Here is a 20113-nt window from a genome sequence, read left to right on the forward strand (position 1 = left end):
CATCCTGATTTGATGCCTTCTGAGGTAGCTGAGCTATCTGGGTGTGATACAGATCTGCAAGAGCTTGTGAGACCTGGCTGGAAGAGACCAAAGCTCAGGCAGTCTGTGATTAAAGGCATGAGAGGGTCAAGGAGGATCCTTGCAGAGGGGATGCTCTGGGAGCACGCAGGGGATGTCTCGGGGTGCTCACAGTGACCCCCAGATGTGTCACAAAATCTCTTTTTTCCAGCCTGGCAGTCAAAGAAGGAGTCAGAGCTCTTCAGTTCTCCTTCTCAAAGTTGTTTATTGTTTCTTATCTATGAAATTCTTTCTCTGGCCTGCTGAGGTCTGTCTGGCAGGTCAGACAGAGGCACTCTGGTGTTATCTTTATATACTAAAAACTACATGTGCATTATTTACCATGACTTCCCAATACCCATCACCTGTGTCAGACAGTGAGCTTCTACTCTAAACCAACCCAAAAGTGCCAACATCACCCAGGACATGGAGGCCAAGAAGAAGAAAGAGAAAGGCTGGACACACCCAGATCCCTCCATCTTGCCCTTTGAACCCCCATTCTAAAAACCCCAAAAATCTATTTTCCACCCCGTGATAAATTCACTACCATTCTACTTAACCTCTCTTGACTTGTAATTCTTCACATAAAGGTTGGTAATTGTTTTTCCATGGTCAAAATCAAAGGCACAGGGGTCTTGGGCTCTGTGCCAGGGTCTCTGAGCCCCCTGACAGGGTCTCGAGTCCTCCAGGGCATCCAGAGGAATTTCCTGGGTTCCATCATCTTGCCAGATTTTTGCTGCTTGAGGGGATTTTTGTGAGCAAACACACCAGCAAAAACCACACCCCTGGGTTCCTGCCAGCACCAAATCCCCAGGTTTTCAGGGAGCTGAACAAAGTTCCTTTTATCACAGCAAACACTTGGTTTAAAATCCTTGGAAATTGTGCTGGGAGGAAGAGGAGCCCCAAAGCCTTGATGATTTTTAATAACCTTGCAGCACCTGCTTTGCATAAGAGCAGGGCTGGAGTCTGTAAGTACATGCTTGGAGTTAAAGAGATGCATAAGTACTCTTTGGTGTAGGGATAATTACTAAATCCAGGTCTCATTAAAGTCTTCCTATTGCTTTTTTTTTTGTAATTCACTGACAGATTCTGCAGGATCAGATAGAGGAATAAAAAGGCTCCACACTCAGAGCTGACAGGCCAGGACAAAATCAGGAAAGTATGCAGGGAAATCTTCCCAGTCTGTGGTGAAGTTTTCTCATTAAATTCTTAGATCCTTCTTTATCTCATTGTTTCTCACTTTATCACCATTCTTCATTTCCTGTTCCCTTTTAGGCTTCAAACATATTTTTTTATTTTTTTTTTAACCCTTCCCTACTGAGGATTGAAACTTTTTGGAGTCTCTTAGTTAGATGTAAAAAATATTTTAAAAATTCAGATTACTGAGCCAGACATTGCAGGATCATTTTTAATATTTATTCTGGTATTAAAGTCCAGACACGAGTTTACAACTTATCATGATTATAACAGCAAAATAATTGTACATTTTTATAGCATTTTTATCACCTGAGGACTCCAAAGTGACCTGAAGGACACCAAGTCCAGCTCCCCAAACTGAAATTCAGAGCAGAACTCGCTGCCTCACTTGTTTTCTCTTTCCCCTGGTGGAAACTTTGACTTTAGCTGCAGCTCAGTGCTGTAACCACACACTTCAGACTCTCTGAGCCCTGCGTGTGTTTTCTCACCCCCACGTGGGGACTCCCAGCCCCAGCTCTGCTCTGGGGGTGTTTTAGTCAGTGGCAAATGTCCCTCATCATCTGCTGCATTAACCCCTTCTCCCCCTTTTCCTACAGCAGAGCTCCCATGTGAATATTGATGTAATGAATATTGGTGTAATTAATATTGGCAGGATGAATATTGACATAATATTGACAGACTGGATATTGATATAATTAATATTGACAGACTGAATATTGATATAATTAATATTGACATACTGAATATTGATATAATTGATATTGATCTTCTCTAGATGACAAAAAAAAAAAACCCAAGGAATGCTAATTTGGAGTATTGTGAATTTTGTGTGTTACTGAAAACAAGAAGGCTTCCAGAATTTCCTGAACAGAGCTGTCTAGAGCAGGAGGCTATTTTGAGCCTCTCTTTTTGCCTTTGACCCAACTATTTCAGCACCCCACCCTTCTTCTTCCTTCCACCTTCCCTTAATTTCTTAGACTTCCTTCTTGCTGCTTTGCCTGAGTCTATTTTAGGTGTGAGAGCAGGCTGAGCTTCATGCCACGCGTCCACTTCCCATTTTCCCTCCCTGGGCTTTGCCTTTTCAGCAGAGCTGGGAGCCCCTGAGCAGGCAGAACCTCTGAGAAGGGCACACACTGCCCCCAGAGAAGGGAAAATCAGCACTTGAGGGGAAAACAAGGGCTCAGAATGAACAGAAAAATGAACATTAAATCAGGCTGAGTGCAGAGGTTGGGAGGGGAGCGGCTGAGCTCACCCATTTTTGGCAAGCCCAGGATATTCCCTTCTCCTTGGGTGGAGAGGGAGTGAAGCAGTGAATGGATTGGAGGGAAGAATTCTCAGCAGAGGCTGGAGTGATGGAGGAGAGCCCTGCTGAGCTGGTGTTCTGTGATCCACACCGTGGCTGTGTCCTGTGGAGGTCTCTGACACAGCTGCAGAACCATTCTGCTGTTAAACAGACCTTTGAGGGTATGGGAAGGTGAAGATTTCCCCCCAAACATGAGAATTTAGCCCTGGCAAAGACCAAATTAGGCTGAGTGCAGAGGTTGGGATGGGAGTGGCTGAGCTCACCCATTTTTGGCCAGCACAGGATATTTATTCTCTTCTCCATGGGTGGAGAGGGAGAATGAAGCAGTGAATGGATTGGTGGGAGAAATTCTCAGCAGAGGCTGGAGTGATGGAGGAGAGCCCTGCTGAGCTGGTGTTCTGTGATCCACACCGTGGCTGTGTCCTGTGGAGGTCTCTGACACAGCTGCAGAACCATTCTGCTGTTAAACAGACCCTTGGGGGCATGGGAAGGTGAAGATTTTCCCCCCAAACATGAGAATTTAGCCCTGGCAAAGATCAAATTAGGCTGAGTGCAGAGGTTGGGAGGGGAGTGGCTGAGCTCACCCATTTTTGGCCAGCACAGGATATTTATTCCCTTCTCCATGGGTAGAGAGGGAGTGAAGCAGGGAATGGATTGGAGGGAGAAATTCTTCCCCATCAGTGTGGTGAGGCTCTGGGAGAGCTTTCCAGAAGCTGCCCCTGGATCCCTGGAAGTGTCCCAGGCCAGGCTGGAGCACCCTGGGCTGGTGGGAGGTGTCTCTGGTGGAACCAGAAAATCTCCAAGGCCCCCTCCAACCCCATCCATCCCAGGATTCCGTGATTTGGGTGTGCAGGACCCAAGCTGACAAAGCTTTGACCAAAACCTCAATCTCAAATCCCAAGTTCAGAGCAACACTCTGCCTGTCCCTCTGAGGGTGTGCAGCACAGAGAGCCCTGGGGTCTCCCCTAGGAGGGGTTTTACACCCCAGGTTTCCTCAGCAGGTCCAGACCCAGCAGCTCCCTGCTCTGTTCTGGGCTTTGGGCTGCGTTCTCTCTGCTCCCTTCCCCTCTCAGCTGGGCAAAGCTGTGTGCAGGGCAGGCCAGCTCTGCACTGCAGCTCCAGCAGGGCTCCTCCAGCACAGCCAGACCTGCTGGGATCAGTCCCAGAGGTCACATCCTTGGTGTGCTCGGGTTCCTGGTACAGCCCCGTGTCACCAGCTTCACAGAACAGCAGCTTCTGGCAAATTGTGCAACTGCACCGCCCCCAAACTTCCTGTTTTGAAACCCCAAGAAGCTGGAAAATGTTAACACTGGCACTTTAAAGTGCTACTTGTGGCTTTGCTTTTTTTTTTTCTTTTTTTTTTTCATTTTGTTCCTAAAGATCTACCAAAAATTCAGTGTACAGAGGAGTAAAGTGGGGCTGCTGGAGGACTGGGGGGACAAAGGGGGCACAAGGAGCTGGCCCACCTCCCCAAATTAGGGTGGGTGGGGCTGAGCTGGGCACTGGGGACAGTGCAGAAGGGCTGTGACAGATGAACAGGCAGGAGGTGACAGTGGGACTCTGGTGACATTGCAGCAGCCACCTGGCCCTGTTCCCATTCCTGAGCAGGGAACTCACTCCTGGTGGGAGAAAGAGGCTGTGGAAAAAGGGAAAACAAGCAGAGCTGTGCAAATCTCATTTGAGGAGAGGAGAGAGAGGAGAGAGGAGAGAGGAGAGAGGAGAGAGGAGAGAGGAGAGAGGAGAGAGGAGAGAGGAGAGAGGAGAGAGGAGAGAGGAGAGAGGAGAGAGGAGAGAGGAGAGAGGAGAGAGGAGAGAGGAGAGAGGAGAGGAGAGGAGAGGAGAGGAGAGGAGAGGAGAGGAGAGGAGAGGAGAGGAGAGGAGAGGAGAGGAGAGGAGAGGAGAGGAGAGGAGAGGAGAGGAGTGCCGTGTTTGCCTCGATGCACAGGCAGGAGGTGGCAGTGGGACATTGGTGACATTGCAGCAGCCACCTGGCCCTGTTCCCATTCCCGAGCAGCTCCCCCAACCCAAACTCACTCCTGGTGGGAGAATGAGGCTGTGCCAAAAAGGAAAACAAGCAGAGCTGTGGCAAATCTCATTCCTGGATAGGGAGAGGAGCAACCAGGGAGAGGAAAGCGCCGTGTTTGCCTCAAATGTGGGACTGCATTTCTTCCCAGTCAGCTGCCAAGTGCTTCCTTTCCTGGCTATCACCGAGCCTCCAGATGGTGCCTTGGAGCATCCTTGAACCTCCAGCCTGGCTCCTTGCAAAGACATTGTCTTCCTGGTTGGCTAAAAATGGATTCATGCCTTGGAGGTGAAAGCTGCTCCCTGTGAGAGCTGAGCTGGTGGTCAGTTCTGGGCGCTGTTAAAATCAGGTTTTGGAGGGGGTGAGCCCCTGCTGAACGAGCTGCAGTCGTGTGTGAATTTATTTGTGTTATTATTTGTGTTATTAACCCATCCTGGCTGCTTTGCTCATGGCCACAGCTCTGCAGAAGTTATTTATTGAAGAGCAGCAGTTATTTCTCACTTGGCTTCAGCGAGCCCCCCCTGCCCTGCAGTCAGGTTTGAGTTGAAGCAGGCAGCTGAGGTGCTGCCAGTTGTTGGGGGTTTATTAGGGAATTGTGAGACAGCATTTTCTTAAACTCCCAGCTTCAGGCCTCCTGCTATTTTCAGAGCTTGTTTGAGCAGCGCTTTTAGATTAGCACGCGGGGAGAGAAGCTAAAGGAAGTGAACCAGGAAGCCAGACAGCAAATATCATCCAAAACTGAAATTAAAAACTAAACCAATATCAGGATTGTGAGCAAACCTGACGACAGAGCCTGGCAGCTGAAGGGGAGAATGAAAAGAGGAATTTTGATGGGGTGTGACTGATTCAAATCAGCCCAAAAAGCTGAGCCTTGTTCCTCCTCCGTCCTGCAGGGACCTGGAGGGGCTGGCAGGAGCTGGCCAGCCAAGCCCACGCCTGGAGAAACGCTGCCCCGTTGTTGTTCTCAGGAAGGGAATATCCTGCTTCCTCTTTAAACCCTCTTTGAAAGTGGTGAATGGCTGCCACATTCCTGCCTTTATCCCAGCCACTTTCACAAGCCTGTGCTTCCCTCTCCTCGTGCTTTAACAAGCTGGCTGAGCAGGGGATTAGGGAACGACTTGGTGCACATGTGGGGAGAGAAATCCGCCTTCAAAACCTTACATAACTCCAAAAAGCACGAGACACGCGCCCAGGCCTTCATTCTTTGCACATAAAAATCATCATTCCGTCCTCCTTTGCACATAAAAATCACCATTTCATCCTCCTCATCCTCCTCCTCCTCCTGTGGCCAGGCTGCACTTTGCTTGCCCTCTGAAGAAAAGGAATATTTGAAACTGTGGAGATACAAACACACAGGATTATATACATTTCCCTCTTCCCTCTCTTCCCTGCTAGCAGAGCTCTCTATTCCAGAGCTGGGGATAAGCAGGCAGCCCTTGGGAAGAGGGAAAAGGGAATTTCCAGCCCTTGGGAAGAGGACAAAGAGAATTTCCAGCCCTTGGGAAGAGGAAAAAGAGAATTTCTAGCCCTTTGGAGGGGGGAAAAGAGAATTTCCAGCCCTTGGGAAGAGGACAAAGAGAATTTCTAGCCCTTGGGAAGAGGAAAAAGAGAATTTCTAGCCCTTGGGAGGGGGGAAAAGAGAATTTCCAGCCCTTGGGAAGAGGACAAAGAGAATTTCTAGCCCTTGGGAAGGGGGAAAAGAGAATTTCCAGCCCTTGGGAAGAGGACAAAGAGAATTTTCAGTCCTTGGGAAGAGGGAAAAGGGAATTTCCAGCCCTTGGGAAGAGGGAAAAGGGAATTTCCAGCCCTTGGGAAGAGGACAAAGAGAATTTCCAGCCCTTGGGAAGAGGGAAAAGGGAATTTCCAGCCCCACCAGGCACCTTCCATAAGCACTGAGTGACCTGCAGGCTGCAGCACAGCGAGCTGGCAGTCCCCACGTCCCCAGGAGCTTCCCCTGTGGAAGTTGCTGCGTTCCAGGCAGGAGCTGGGTGTTTCCCAGAGCTGGGATCTGCTGCTGGCCCTGCCAAGCTCAGGGGCTGGGAACAGCACATTCCCAAAGGGGATCCTGGGGTGCAGACCCAGCTGGGCTCTGGCTGAGATTGAACTCGGTGACCCCAACGTGAGCAGGGATCTCCCTCTGCCACCAGGCAGGAAAACAGAATTCCAGGGGCCATCGGAATTCTGAGCAAGTGAAATTTGCCTTTTGCCAAGTTTTAACTTTTGGAGGTGATCAGGCTTCCTGGTTTTGGAGGTGAATGGGAATCACAGACTTTATTCACTGTTTAGATTTAAAACTCAGTGAAGGGAGAGCAATCCATTCCCCTGCCACACTCTGATATCAGAGCTGTTCTCCTCACAAAAACACCACGGGGGTTTTGTTGGGTTTTTTTCCTTCACAGAGGCAGAAAAGGAACATCCCCAACCCCTGCCCCAAACAGGAACTGGATCCCTGGTGATATCTTCCTGTCCTGGCCCTATTTATAGCAGCAAGGTCACCCAAATAAGAACAGAAGCAGCATCATATGATTTTATTTTTTTGGGGGGGTGGCTGAGTGAGTTGTGCATGCTGAGGATTCAGAGGAGCTCAGCACATTTTGGAACCCCTCACTGAGTGCAGAATAATTAAGAAATTCGTGGGGCCCCCCTGGAATTTGGGTAGTTTTGTTTTGTTTGTTTTTTTTTTTCTACTTCACATAACCAAGTCATTAAAAGCACAGAAATTTTCCTTGCAAAACCATTCCTCAGTGTGTTTAGTGAAAGCCTAAAACAGACACATTCCCCTTGTTGGATTGTTCATAAACAATTGGTGAAAACAGCAAAAATTCAGGGATCTGTAAAGGTCACTTGATGGGCAATTTGGAAAAAAACTAAAACCACAAAAATTACTGGGAATTTTCCTGTTTGTGGAGAATTTTTGACAGCTTTACTGTGGGTCATAGAGCAGAGTTTGAATTCAGGACCTCCCACCCCATGACTTTGACACATAAGGCAAGGAGAAATTTAAATATTTAAAAGAAATGTAAATATTGGGCTCCTGACCTGTACCTGCACTGACAGATCTGCTCCAAACAGCAGCTGCAGCCAGAAAATTCCTATTTTTCCCCATTCCCTGCAGCCAGCCAACATTTTGCTTTCTATTCTTTTACCAAAACCAACAGAGAAGGAAGAAGCCAAGCTTTAAATAGATCCACGGAGCTAGCTGAATATATGTTTATATAAATATGTTTTATAGGCACAAACAAGCGAAAACGAAGGTGCTCATTTTGTATTCCTCAGGAAAAACTCTCTGTTTGACAGCATCCTTCTTTCAAACTGACTTGGCATAAATCATGGGCTGGAATTCCTGTTGTACCCTCTCAGGCAGGACCTGATGAGGAAAGAGAAGTGTTTCCATCATGTTTTGTTTTTTTTTTTGTAAATCTTTATTTACACAGTGGGATATTTGATGGGCCAAAGACTCAGGTGAGGAATTCACCCCTCAGAGGGGTTTTGCTCAGGGGGAAGGAGTTTGTGGGGTGGGATGCAGGGACAGAGTTGGTGACTCCCTCTCTTTCCTCCATCCCTGCAGGGCTCATTCCCAAATCCCTGGGTGCCTCTGCAGCTGGGGCTGAGGTGCTGCTGGGCTTTTCTGCAGCCTCTGAGAGCAGAAATTCCAAATAAAACCAGTCAGAGCTCTGCTGGGGGCACAGTTGGTGAAATTAAAGAAGACCCCATGGAAATCCCTGCTGGGGCATCAACCCCCTGAAGTTTGCACCCTTTTTTAGTGATGTATTTTTATCTGCATTATATTTTATCTCAGAATATTTCCCCCCATGCCTTGCTCTTGCTGCTTGCAGTGGCTTCCCCACGGCCTGCTCACCCTCCTTGTTTAAGCTGGGCTTAGATAAAGCCCAAGATTTTTTAAACTGGACTAGAAGCAGAAGGCTGAGCTGTCAGCAGAGGGAGGATTTTCGTGGGCTGCTTCTGAGGTTCTCATTATGGTCAATGCTCATTCCCCACTGCAGTCATTTCCTCTGAAGCAAATGGGATTTGCCCATTATATTTTATGTTTATTGATGAATATTTCCCAGCTCAATTGACATTCCCTTTTTTTTTTTTGCCCAGCCAGAAGGGACAGGAAGCCAGAATTGGCTCAGGAGTGAGGAGTGAAGTGCTGCAGTGGGGTTAAATTGGGCACCATTTACACACCAGGGTGGGCCAGGGCAGGAATATTCTGGGGTCAGCTCTTTATCTGGGATGTTTCCTGGCCATATTCCACCCTGTTTAACCAGGAATATTTTGGGGTCAGCTCTTTATCTGGGATGTTTCCTGGCCATATTCCACCCTGTTTAAGCAGGGATTGAGTGGGGAAAGGTTTTCCTTGGGCCTTGAGACTCAGGAGTGTCGTGGGGAGGGCTTTGAGGTGCAAGAACCAAACCCATTTAATTCCTCCTGGTGATTTTCTTTCCCCTTCCCCAAATTCTCCAGAGCTGCAGTTGCACAGAACCTCTGCCTTGCTGTCTGTTCAAAATGATTATTCCATGTTGCTGGGTGCTTTTAAATGATTTCCCTGCACTTCATCTCAATTCTGCTGGAATATTCTGGGGTCAGCTCTTTAGCTGGGATGTTTCCTGGCCATATTCCACCCTGTTTAACCAGGAATATTTCAGGGTCAGCTCTTTAGCTGGGATATTTCCTGGCCATATTCCACCCTGTTTAAGCAGGGATTGAGTGGGGAAAGGTTTTCCTTGGGCCATGACACTGAGCAGTCTTTAAATCTTTGAGGTGGAAGAATCAAACCCATTTAATTCTTCCTGGTGAACAAAATTCCTGCTGTGCATTTGGAGGACATTGCTGTAAGGATTTTCTTTCCCTTTCCCCTAATTCTCCAGAGCTGCAGTTGCACAGAACCTCTGTCTGTTCAAAATGATTATTCCATGTTGCTGGGTGTTTTTAAATGATTTCCCTGCACTTCATCTCAGAAGCCAAGAGATGGAGGAGCTGGGTGCCCCAGGGGACCAGCAGTGCTGCACGAAGCTCCTGAGCCCATTTTGCATCACCAGAAACAGTTACTCAGTGATACCATCCAGTAAATTCTGAAAAATAAGTCATTTTCTTACTTTTTCCTCTTTTCTGGTTCATCTGAGTCACAGTTTTTTTTCATACAGTGCTCCAGCCAACACTTGCTGCCCAGCGTGAGGAAATGTGAGCACCTAAGCCATAATTTGTCACCTAATTAAGTGACCTGATTTTCTCAGGAGCAGGATGTGTTTTCCAGCTCCCACTGCACTCAGCAGTTGTGAAAATCAGGCCACTTTTGCGTGGCTGGGACCAGTTTTGAGTACTCAGCTTCTAAAAAGCTGATTTTGGCCTGGGAGCTGGAGAGTGGGATTTTGGGAGGGAAGCAGAGACTTACCAGTCATCAGCACCATTCCTTGCACTAAATTAAAAAATAAGGGGGAAAAAAAAATCACCAAAGAAATCTCTCAGCTGCAGGTCCTGGGATAAAAACATCCTCTGGCTTTGTTTGCTTTGTGCAGCATTTCCTCCTCACGCTGAAAATTAAATTGGAAGGGGAGTTGGTGGGTGATGGAGGTGGGCATTGCTCCCAGAGAGATGCCCTTTATCTGTTAGAGAGGTGCCCCTTATCTTGTCCCCTTATCTGTTAGAGAGGTCCCCTTATCTGTTAGAGAGGTGCCCCTTATCTGTTAGAGAGACCCCCCCTCTCTTTTAGAGCTCCCCCTTATCATTTAGATAGGTGCCCCCTGTCTTTCAGAGAGATGCCCTTTGTCTTTTAGAGATTTCCCCCCTATCTTTTAGAGTTCCCCCTTTATCTTTTAGAGAGACCCCCCTCCTTGAGGTGCCCCTTATCTTTTAGAGAGATCCCCCCCTTATTTTTTAGAGAGGTCCCCCTTATCCTTCAGAGACATCCTCCATATCTTTCAGAGAGGTGACCCTTATCCTTTAGAGAGGTCCCCCCTTATCTTTCAGAGATGCCTCCATTATTTTTCAGAGAGGTGCCCCTTATCTTTCAGAGATCCCCCCTTATTTTTCAGAGATGCCCCTCTTATTTTCCAGAGATGCCCCTCTTATTTTCCAGAGATGCCCCCCATTATTTTTCAGAGATGCCCCCATTATTTTCCAGAGATGCCCCCATTATTTTTCAGAGATGCCCCCTTATTCTTCAGAGATGCCCCCTTATTTTTCAGAGAGGTTCCCCCCTCTCTTTCAGCTCCTTTGCCTGAGCTGCTTTCCAAAGCAAAGCAGTTTCTGCTTTGCATAGAACATTTTCCAGAGCAGAGCAAGGTCAGCCAGGCAAGAGCCCCAACCCACAGCGTTCACCACCCCAAACCCATCAAATCCATCCTCCCCAAACCCATCAAATCCATCCTCCTCAAACCCATCAAATCCATCCTCCCCAAACCCATCAAATCCATCCTCCCCAAACCCACCAAATCCATCCTCCCCAAACCCATCAAATCCACCCTCCCCAAACCCATCAAATCCATCCTCCCCAAACCCACCAAATCCATCCTCCTCAAACCCATCAAATCCATCCTCCCAGAGGGCAGGAGCTGGGCCCAGCACTGCTGATCTCCAGGGAATGCTGGCACATGAGGGCAGCAAAACAGCTTGGGGAGGAAGTCTTTTCATCATCACACATTTGCAACACCACCCTTTATTTCTTTTTTGGGTTTTTTAAATCATTATCAGCATTATCAGCATTATCTCTGTGCCTTCCTCTTACCCTCCAAAGGAACCAAGCTGATGTGTGTGTTCAAGGGGTGGGGAGGGCTGAGCACAGCTGAGTCAACAGCACATGGCTGGGGGCAGGGGGTGGCTCAGGACTGTCCTCAGGGGGTGACAGAGCATCTGGAAGGGCAGCACTGCAGACAGAAGGGGTGACACCAGCACAGCCACGAGTCCTGGAGCCTGGATCTGCTTCCCTCCCCTTCCTGAAATCGCCTATTCTTGGGGAATTCTGCACCCTCCCCAGCTGAGCTCCTGTCTCTGCCTCGTGACCCTGAAATTTCTGTCATTTTCTGCCGCCTTCACTCATAATTCTTGCTCCATTTGGGTTCTTTGGCTGTCCCTGGTGCCACGGAGCTGAGCTGAGCCGCAGCTGCTTTCCCGTGTTGGTGTCGAGCCCTTGGAAAACACAATTCCATGTTTAAATCCCTTACTTGTGCTGGTCTGCTCAGCAAACCAACCGAGCAGGAGAGCTGGGTGCTCCCAGCTGCAGGGAGAAGGGATTCAGGGGCATCCTGAAGGGAAGGAAGCAGAAGAGTACAGCAAAGGACTAAAGGGAACTTTTCTAAGCTGGAAAATCTCTGTTTGTGCCCTCTCGTGGCTGCTGAGTTTTTCTTCTCCTCGGTGCAACTCCTGCACTTTCAGACCCAAATTTTTTAGGGTTTCATGCTGAAATTGCCAGCAAAGAGACCATTAAATGCTGGTGTTTCTCTGTCCAGAAAAAGTGGGAAAACCCAGAGGTCCACAATCCGTTTTTTGCTGGTTTGATGACTTTGCCCTTCAAACACTTTATGTGGATTCGACAGGTGGCACATCCAAAAAAAGCAAAAAAGCCCCAGGGGTTGGAGAATTGGAAAGGGCATCCCACGAGTGTCCAAGCACACAGCAGCACTGAAATTCTCTTTTTATTTTGCTCTCTCTGCAGACAAAAAGCGCTGGCATCGACAGGCGGAAGGAGTGTTCAAGCAGCATGCGACTGGTTGGTATGAAGTAATAAATGTTAAAAAGTAGCAGAATTGGTGAATTTAGGGTTTCAGCCCTTGGCATGTGGAATGTTTAAACAGAGGGTGTTGTGTGAAAAGCACCTGCGGGGTTGATGAGGTGCTAAGTGCTGGAAATGAGCCTGGTCTGAGAGGGTTTGTGATCTGCAGCAAAGGTGTTATAAAAATGGGGTTTTTTTGGGGTTTTTTTAGGTAACTGAGTCAGCAGAGGGTTGAGGCAGCTTCTGTAATTGCCTGCCACATTTCAGTCCCCAGGGTTTTGGTCAAAGTCCTTGAATACCTGGGAAGAAGAGCTGTGTTCAGAGGGACCATCATTAGGCAAGGCCCTGCAGGGAGAGTGGGGTCTGTTAAATCCCTTTGGCTGCCCCTAACAGGAGGCACTGGGGGGAATAAACTCCCAAGCAGGTGAGAAGGAGAACAGGTGAGAGAAGGAACCCCCCCTTCTGCAGCTGAGAGCTGCCTGCTCAGAGACATGGAGCCATCCCTGGTGCTCTCCTCCCTGTGTTTTACTTTCTGAAAGGCAGAAAAGGCAGAAGCACTGACCTGGCTTAGATCTTCAGAGCATCAGCCTGAAAGTAAAACCCAATTTTCTGTGTTACTGAGCAGTGCTAATGGGCTGCAAGTGAGGCAGAGCAGCTCTGCCTGACCCACCAGAACAGCGTTTTCCCATGAAGGGACAATGAATGGCAGCACAGGGCGAGCTGGTTTTGCTGGGGGAAGAAAATCTGTGATTATCTCTCAGGATCTCTGCTGGTCAGAGCGACTCTGAGATAGGTAGAAGCTTCTTTTTCCCAGCCTGGCAGTCGAAGAAGGAGTCAGGACTTTTCTGTTCTGGTTCTCAAGGCTGTTTATTGTTTCTTATCTATGAAATTCTTTCTCTGGCCTGCCGAGGTCTGTCTGGCAGGTCAGTCAGAGGCACTCTGGTGTTATCTTTTATACTAAAAACTACGTGTGCAATATTTACCATAACTTCCCAATACCCATCACCTGTGTCAGACAGTGAGCTTCTACTCTAAACCAACCCAAAAGTGCCAACATCACCCAGAGGATGGAGGCCAAGAAGAAGGGAGAAGGACAAGGCATGCCCAAATTCCTCCATCCTGAGACCCCGAGCCCCCATTCTAAAAACCCCAAAAATCTATTTTTCACCCCATGACTAACTAACTATGATTCCACTTAACCTCTCTTGACTTGTAATTCTTCACATAAAGCTTGGTAGTTGTTTTCCCAAAGGTAAATCCAAGGCACAGGGGTCTTGGGCTCTGTGCCAAGGTCTCTGAGCCCCCCTGGACAGGGTCTCGAGTCCTCCAGGGCAGCCAGAGGGATTTCCTTGGTTCCAACCATTCTCTGTTGATTTAAGAGCTCTTTCTGCCTGCCAGGCTCTTCTCCCACGTGGGTGACCCGTTCCTGGATGACACCCTGCCCCGGGAGTACGTGCTGTACCTGCGCCCCACCGGGCCCCTGGCGCAGAAGCTCTCCGAGTTCTGGCAGCAGTCCAAGCAGATCTGTGGCAAGAACAAAGCCCACAACATCTTCCCCCACATCACCCTCTGCCAGTTCTTCATGGTAAAGCTCCTCTCCCTCATCTCCTTCAGTCTGTCCTTGCCAAGCTCAGCCTGGAGGTTTCATCCCAGCCCAGGGGGGTGCTGGGGGGATTTTGTTGGTGCCTGGGCTGCTGGAGGAGGAGGTAATTGTTTTTTTAAGCTGTTGTTTTCAGGGAAGAGCAGCAGCAGAAGACAGAATTCTCATCCTCTCCAGTGATCCTCAGTGAGGATGGGTGGGGGGAGCTTGGGGAGGTTACTTGGGGATAGCTGATCCTGCTTTGAGGACAAGGGAGGGGCCGAGGATTTCTAAACATAGATTTATTTATTTTTTTTTCCCCGTGCCCCTGTGCTTTTTCTCACTGCATGGGGGGAAGGGCAGGCCATTGACAGCCACCCACATCCTCTCCTTTGCTGAGCCTTGCCTGTCCTGCTTCCTTGGCAGTGTGAGGACAGCAAGGTGGACGCTCTGACGGAAGCCCTGCAGGCCACGGTGATGCGCTGGAAATGCAAATTCCCTGCGCCCCTGCCCCTGGAGCTCTACACATCCTCCAACTTCATCGGGCTCTTCGTCAAGGAGGAAAGTGCTGAGGTGCTCAAGAAGTTTGCTGCAGACTTCGCTGCAGAGGCGGCTTCCAAAGCAGGTGAGGGGCTGCTCTGGCAGCTGCCAGGCTGGGCACTGTGAGGAAAAACAAAGTTGGGATGGCATCAGAGCCCAGCCTGGGCACTGTCAGAAAAACCAAAGTTTTGGTGTCATGAGAGGCCAGTTTGGGCATTGATAGAAAACCAAAATTTTGGTGCCATGAAGGAGCCCAGTTTGGGCATTGCCAGAAAAACCAAAACTTTGGTGTCATGAGAGGCCAGTTTGGGCATTGCTCGAAAAACCAAAGCTTTGGTGTCATGAAGGAGCTCAGCCTGGGCATTGATAGAAAACCAAAATTTTGGTGCCATGAAGGAGCTCAGCCTGGACATTGATAGAAAACCAAAATTTTGGTACCATGAAGGAGCTCAGCCTGGACATTGATAGAAAACCAAAATTTTGGTGCCATGAAGGAGCTCAGCCTGGACATTGATAGAAAACCAAAATTTTGGTGCCATGAAGGAGCTCAGCCTGGACATTGATAGAAAACCAAAATTTTGGTGCCATGAAGGAGGCCAGTTTGGGCATCGTCAGAAAACCAAAATTTGGATGCCTAAAGAGCTCAGTTTGGGCATTATTAGAAAACCAAAGTTTGGATGGCAAAAGAGCTCAGCTTGGGCTCTGATAGAAAACCAAAACTTTGATGTCATGAGAGGCCAGTTTGGGCCTTGTCAGAAAAACCAAAGCTTTGGTGCCATGAAGGAGCTCAGCCTGGACATTGATAGAAAACCAAAATTTTGGTGCCATGAAGGAGCCCAGTTTGGGAATTGATAGAAAACCAAAATGTGGATGGCTAAAGAGCTCAGTTTGGGCAATATTAGAAAACCAAAGTTTGTATGGCAAAAGAGCTCAGCTTGGGCTCTGATAGAAAACTAAAACTTTGAGGCCATGAAGGAGCCCAGCCTGGACATTGATAGAAAAACCAAAGCTTTGGTGTCATGAAGGAGCCCAGTTTGGGCACTGATAGAAAACCAAAACTTTGATGTCATGAGAGGCCAGTTTGGGCATTGCCCGAAAAACCAAAGCTTTGGTGCCATGAAGGAGCACAGTTTGGGAATTGATAGAAAACCAAAATTTTGGTGCCATGAAGGAGCCCAGTTTGGGAATTGATAGAAAACCAAAATTTGGATGGCTAAAGAGCTCAGCTTGGGCATTATTAGAAAACAAAGTTTGGATAGCAAAAGAGCTCAGCTTGGGCTCTGATAGAAAACTAAAACTTTGAGGCCATGAAGGAGCCCAGCCTGGGCATTGATAGAAAACCAAAATTTTGGTGCCATGGAGGAGGCCAGTTTGGTCATTGTCAGAAAACCAAAACTCTGATGCCATGAAGGACTCACCCTGGGCATCATCAGAAAACAAAATTTGGATGCCAAAAGAGCTCAGCTTGGGCACTGATAGAAAACTAAAACTTTGATGGCATGAGAGCCCAGGTTTATTCTGGAGTTTACATGCACAACTGGTTTAGTCCTTCCCCATCTGATCCCAGGTTTATCCTGGAGTTTAAATGTACAACTGGTTTAGTCCTGCCCCATTTAATCCCAGGTTTATCCTGGAGTTTAAATGTACAACTGGTTTAGTCCTTCCCCGTTTAATCTCAGGTTTATCCTGGAGTTTAAATGCACAGCTGGTTCAGTCCTTCCCCATTTAATCCCAGGTTTATCCTGGAGTTTAAATGCCCAACTGGTTTAGTCCTTCCCCATTTAATCCCAGGTTTATCCTGGAGCCCAAATGCATCAAAATGCAGCAAATTCTGCATTTCTGGGCTGTTCCCCTGCAGCCTTGCAGGGATGCTGTCTGTGAGTCTGTCCCTGCTCCACAGCAGGAAGCCAGAAGGATCCAGAACCTCTGGAATGTGTTGCTTTCACCTGACCTAGAACTTCCCTTCCCTTTAGAAGAGGGAGGGAATTTTATCTTGAAAAAGAAGATTTTGGAAGGCAGGCACTGGGTGGGTCCAAGGACACTGCAGCCACGTGAGAGTGGGATCAGTGTTTCCCTCCAGCACAGCCAAAAATGCAATTTTTATCCAAAAAAACACCCCACTGACCCAGAATAAAGAAGCATTGGTGGCTTCCAATAATCTTCTGCCCCCGAGACTGCTCCAATTCTGGTTAAATTGGGGTTTTTAGGGGAAGAAAATTGCTGCATTGCAGCCACAGCTTGATCAGGTCATCACATTAAAGTCTCTGGGGTTTTTTTTTAAACATATTTTTTATTGCTGATGAAAAATATCAACAAAAAAAAAGATGGATGAGCTTGCAAAGCTTCCCCTGGCTGGCACTTGGAGCCAAGTCTCTGAATAGCTGCAATTGTGACTGAATAATCAGTCAAATCTAATTGCAATTTTTGGTTGAGTAAGCATGAATAAATTACGTGCAAACAATGTATCCTGTGATTTCCACGTCTACTGAAAGAGCCCAAATATTTCACATATTTTCACCTGGAATCATCTCCTGGTGCAGATTCTTTTCTTTTTTTTCTGCAGCATCATTTTGAATCATTCTTTATGTTTCCAAAATTTGGGAATACCTCACCCTCAGTGGCTAAACTCATAATCCAACTAATGTCCAGGGAAAAGATTTCATCAACTTGCACAAACCTGCAAATTCCATGGATTTGTAATTGAGTGCAGCAGAGAGAACAATGGAGGGAGGGTGAAAATCATGCTTTTTAACCTGCTTGTTCTGGAAAGGTCCTCAGCTGCTCATGAAAGCCTCCTGGATTTTCCTACCTGGAAAAATCTCTTTTTGTTGGTTTTTTTTTGGCAGGAGACCCTGCATGTCCAGAGTCGCAGTAAGGATTGTCACACCCCCTGTGTGTGGGTAGCAGGGATGCCTCGTCTGGCACCCTGGCTGAATCAGACCCCAAATCTCTCATTATTTTCAATATTAGGGACCTCCTGGGGATGCTGGCAATGTGGACAGAGAGAAAGTCAGATGAACCTTCCCAGGCATTGCTCTGGGGGAGCTCTGAGAAAGCTCAGAGGAGGAATTAAAATCATCTTTAATCTTTGCAGCTGATGTTTTGAACTTGTTTACTCATAAGGTGTTTACAAAAAGGGTTGTTCCTAATTAGCCAGTGAGGTGAGGGGTGTGGGTTGAGGACCCACCAGGTGCAGCTTTCTCAGAACAGTCTATAAAAGAATGTGATGTGTAATAAACTTTGCTGTTGCCTTCTGAGAAGGCCTTGGGGTCTGTGTTGCTTCATTCAGCTGTCCCTAACACGACAGCAACAGCCTCACACTCCCAGATTTCCAGCTGAGCTCCATCATGTCCCACTGGAGCATCTTTGCTCGTCCAGCTCTGTTAGAGGCCACAGCCACTCCCCTGGCAGAAAGGGGTTTTCAACTCTCCTCTCTGCAGGGCAGCTCTTCCAAATGCAGTTTATTGTATCCAAAATGCAGTTTATTGTATCCAAAATGCAGTTTATTACATCCAAAATGCAGTTTATTACATCCAAGAGGTTACAGCAGTCCAGGGTGACAGAGCTGTGCCTCCAGCTGTCAGCTCCAGCTGCAGGCAGGCCTGGAGAGCCTTTGGTTTTGGTTCCATTGCATTATAGACTTTTCTTTGCTGAGCATCTTCATACAGTAGAACCAATCTATGCCTTAACTATTACCTATAGCCTATCATAACTACTTTAGTTACCATATTCATGTTACTGCTCTCCAATCACTCACCGTCAGTACATCACAGTTTAAGTTGGAAGTTGTTTTTCAGTTTTCTTGCAGTGGAAAATTCTGAGACCTTTTTTTACTTGCCACATTTGCTGCCTTGTTTGCCTGTGCTCTCTTTCTGCTTGGTAAAAACACCTTCTTGTTTGGGGTGGGTTTATCCTTTGCTCTAAGCCATAAAACCCCTCCTAACTCACACACCCTTTGTCTCCTTGGTTACCCAGTGAGACTGGCTCAGCAATTCTGTTCTTCTCTATCAAAACTCGCTTCCATCTCTATTCATTCTTCAAATTCTACATTCAAAAACCTTTCTGCCGAGCACACACACACACACACCTGTGAGACTCTTGTCAAACTTCCATCCTTCCCAACACCTCTCCCCATTGCAGATGTCCACGTGGAGCCCCACAAGAAGCAGCTCCACGTGACCCTGGCCTATCACTTCCAGAGCAGCCACCTGCCCACGCTGGAGAAGCTGGCCCAGAGCATCGATGTCAAGCTGGGCTGTGACTGGGTGGCCGCGATCTTCTCCCGCGACATCCGCTTCGTCAACCACGAGGTGAACTCCTGGAGCTCCTCTCAGCCCAAAACAGCCACCCCTCTGCTGAAGAGTGGCTTTGCAGCAGCTCTCTGGCCACAGAGAGAAGCACAATTTTCCCAGGCATTGTCCTGGGGAAGGGTGTGAGAGGATCAGAGAAAAGAATGAGAAACAATTCTTACCTCCGCTGGCTGCACCTGTGCACGTGTGGAGTGTGTTATGGGGATTTGCTTAGCAAAGGGTGGATTCTTAATTAGTCAGTGGTGATTGGTATGGAGATTTGTTTACCAAAGGGTGGATTCTTAATTAGCCAGTGGTGGTGGTGTTTTAAGTAAAGCACCAATCAATTCTGCCTGTAGTGAGCTAGAATATAAAAAAGAGCAATGGGTTTCTTAATAAAGATTATTATTCATTGGAGTCTATGAATTATTACCCAGCTAATTATTAGCCAGCTGATGGTATGGAGATCTGCTTACCAAAGGGTGATTTCTTAATTAGACAGTGGTGATGGTATGGAGATTTGTTTACCAAAGGGTGGCTTCTTAGTTAGCCAGTGGTGATGGTGTTTTAACTAAAGCACCAATCAATTCCGCCTGTAGTGAACTAGAATATAAAAAAGAGAAGTGGTTTTCTTAATAAAGATTATTATTCACTGGCATCTATGAATTATTACCCAGCTAATTATTACCCAGGTGCTGGTATGGAGATTTGGTGACCAAAGGGTGATTTCTTAATTAGCCAGTGGTGATGGTGTTTTAACTAAAGCACCAATCAATTCCACCTGTAGAGAGCTAGAATATAAAAAAGAGCAATGGGTTTCTGAATAAATATTATTATTCATTGGAGTCTATGCTAATTATTACCCAGCTGATGGTATGGAGATTTGTTTACCAAAGGGTGATTTCTTAATTAGCCAGTGGTGACGGTGTTTTAACTAAAGGACCAATCAATTCCACCTGTAGTGAGCTAGAATATAAAAAAGAGCAATGGGTTTCTTAATAAAGATTATTATTCATAATGCTAATTATGACCCAGCTGGGGGCCCGTTTGATGTGACATCCATTAACAACATTTTGTGCTTTTTCCCCCCCAGACTCTGCAAGTGATCTACCCCTACACCCCGCAGAACGACGACGAGCTGGAGCTGGTGCCGGGGGATTTCATTTTCATGTCCCCAGTGGAGCAAAGCAGCACCAGTGAGGGCTGGATTTATGGCATTTCCCTCGCCACGGGCTGCTCGGGGCTGCTGCCCGAAAACTACATCACCAAGGCGGATGAATGCGGCACCTGGGTGTTCCATGGGTAGGTCAGGCTGCTCCTGCCCTTCCCACAGCTGCAAAAAGGGCTCAGGGATGGCTGGGGAGGCTGCTGGAGCAGAGTTAAAGGAATAAAGCAGGGATTTATTAAAAGGGTT

General features: G+C 47.5%; 1 protein-coding gene across 1 annotated transcript in view; it reads left to right on the forward strand.

Annotated features, from left to right (window-relative positions):
• UBASH3B (ubiquitin associated and SH3 domain containing B) overlaps nucleotides 1–20113 on the forward strand; it is a gene marked incomplete at both ends in the record, with an annotated part of 75729 nt that overhangs the window by 42765 nt on the left and 12851 nt on the right. Inside the window, 5 exons of the mRNA XM_084221646.1 lie at nucleotides 12235–12288; nucleotides 13690–13876; nucleotides 14297–14495; nucleotides 18551–18720; nucleotides 19793–20001. Of these exons, the coding sequence (XP_084077772.1) occupies nucleotides 12235–12288; nucleotides 13690–13876; nucleotides 14297–14495; nucleotides 18551–18720; nucleotides 19793–20001 (819 nt within the window). The remainder of the gene's footprint in view (nucleotides 1–12234; nucleotides 12289–13689; nucleotides 13877–14296; nucleotides 14496–18550; nucleotides 18721–19792; nucleotides 20002–20113) is intronic.

This window comes from Fringilla coelebs (assembly GCF_963513975.1).
Source record: "Fringilla coelebs genome assembly, chromosome: 25".
In the NCBI taxonomy this organism is placed as follows: Eukaryota; Metazoa; Chordata; class Aves; order Passeriformes; family Fringillidae; genus Fringilla; species Fringilla coelebs.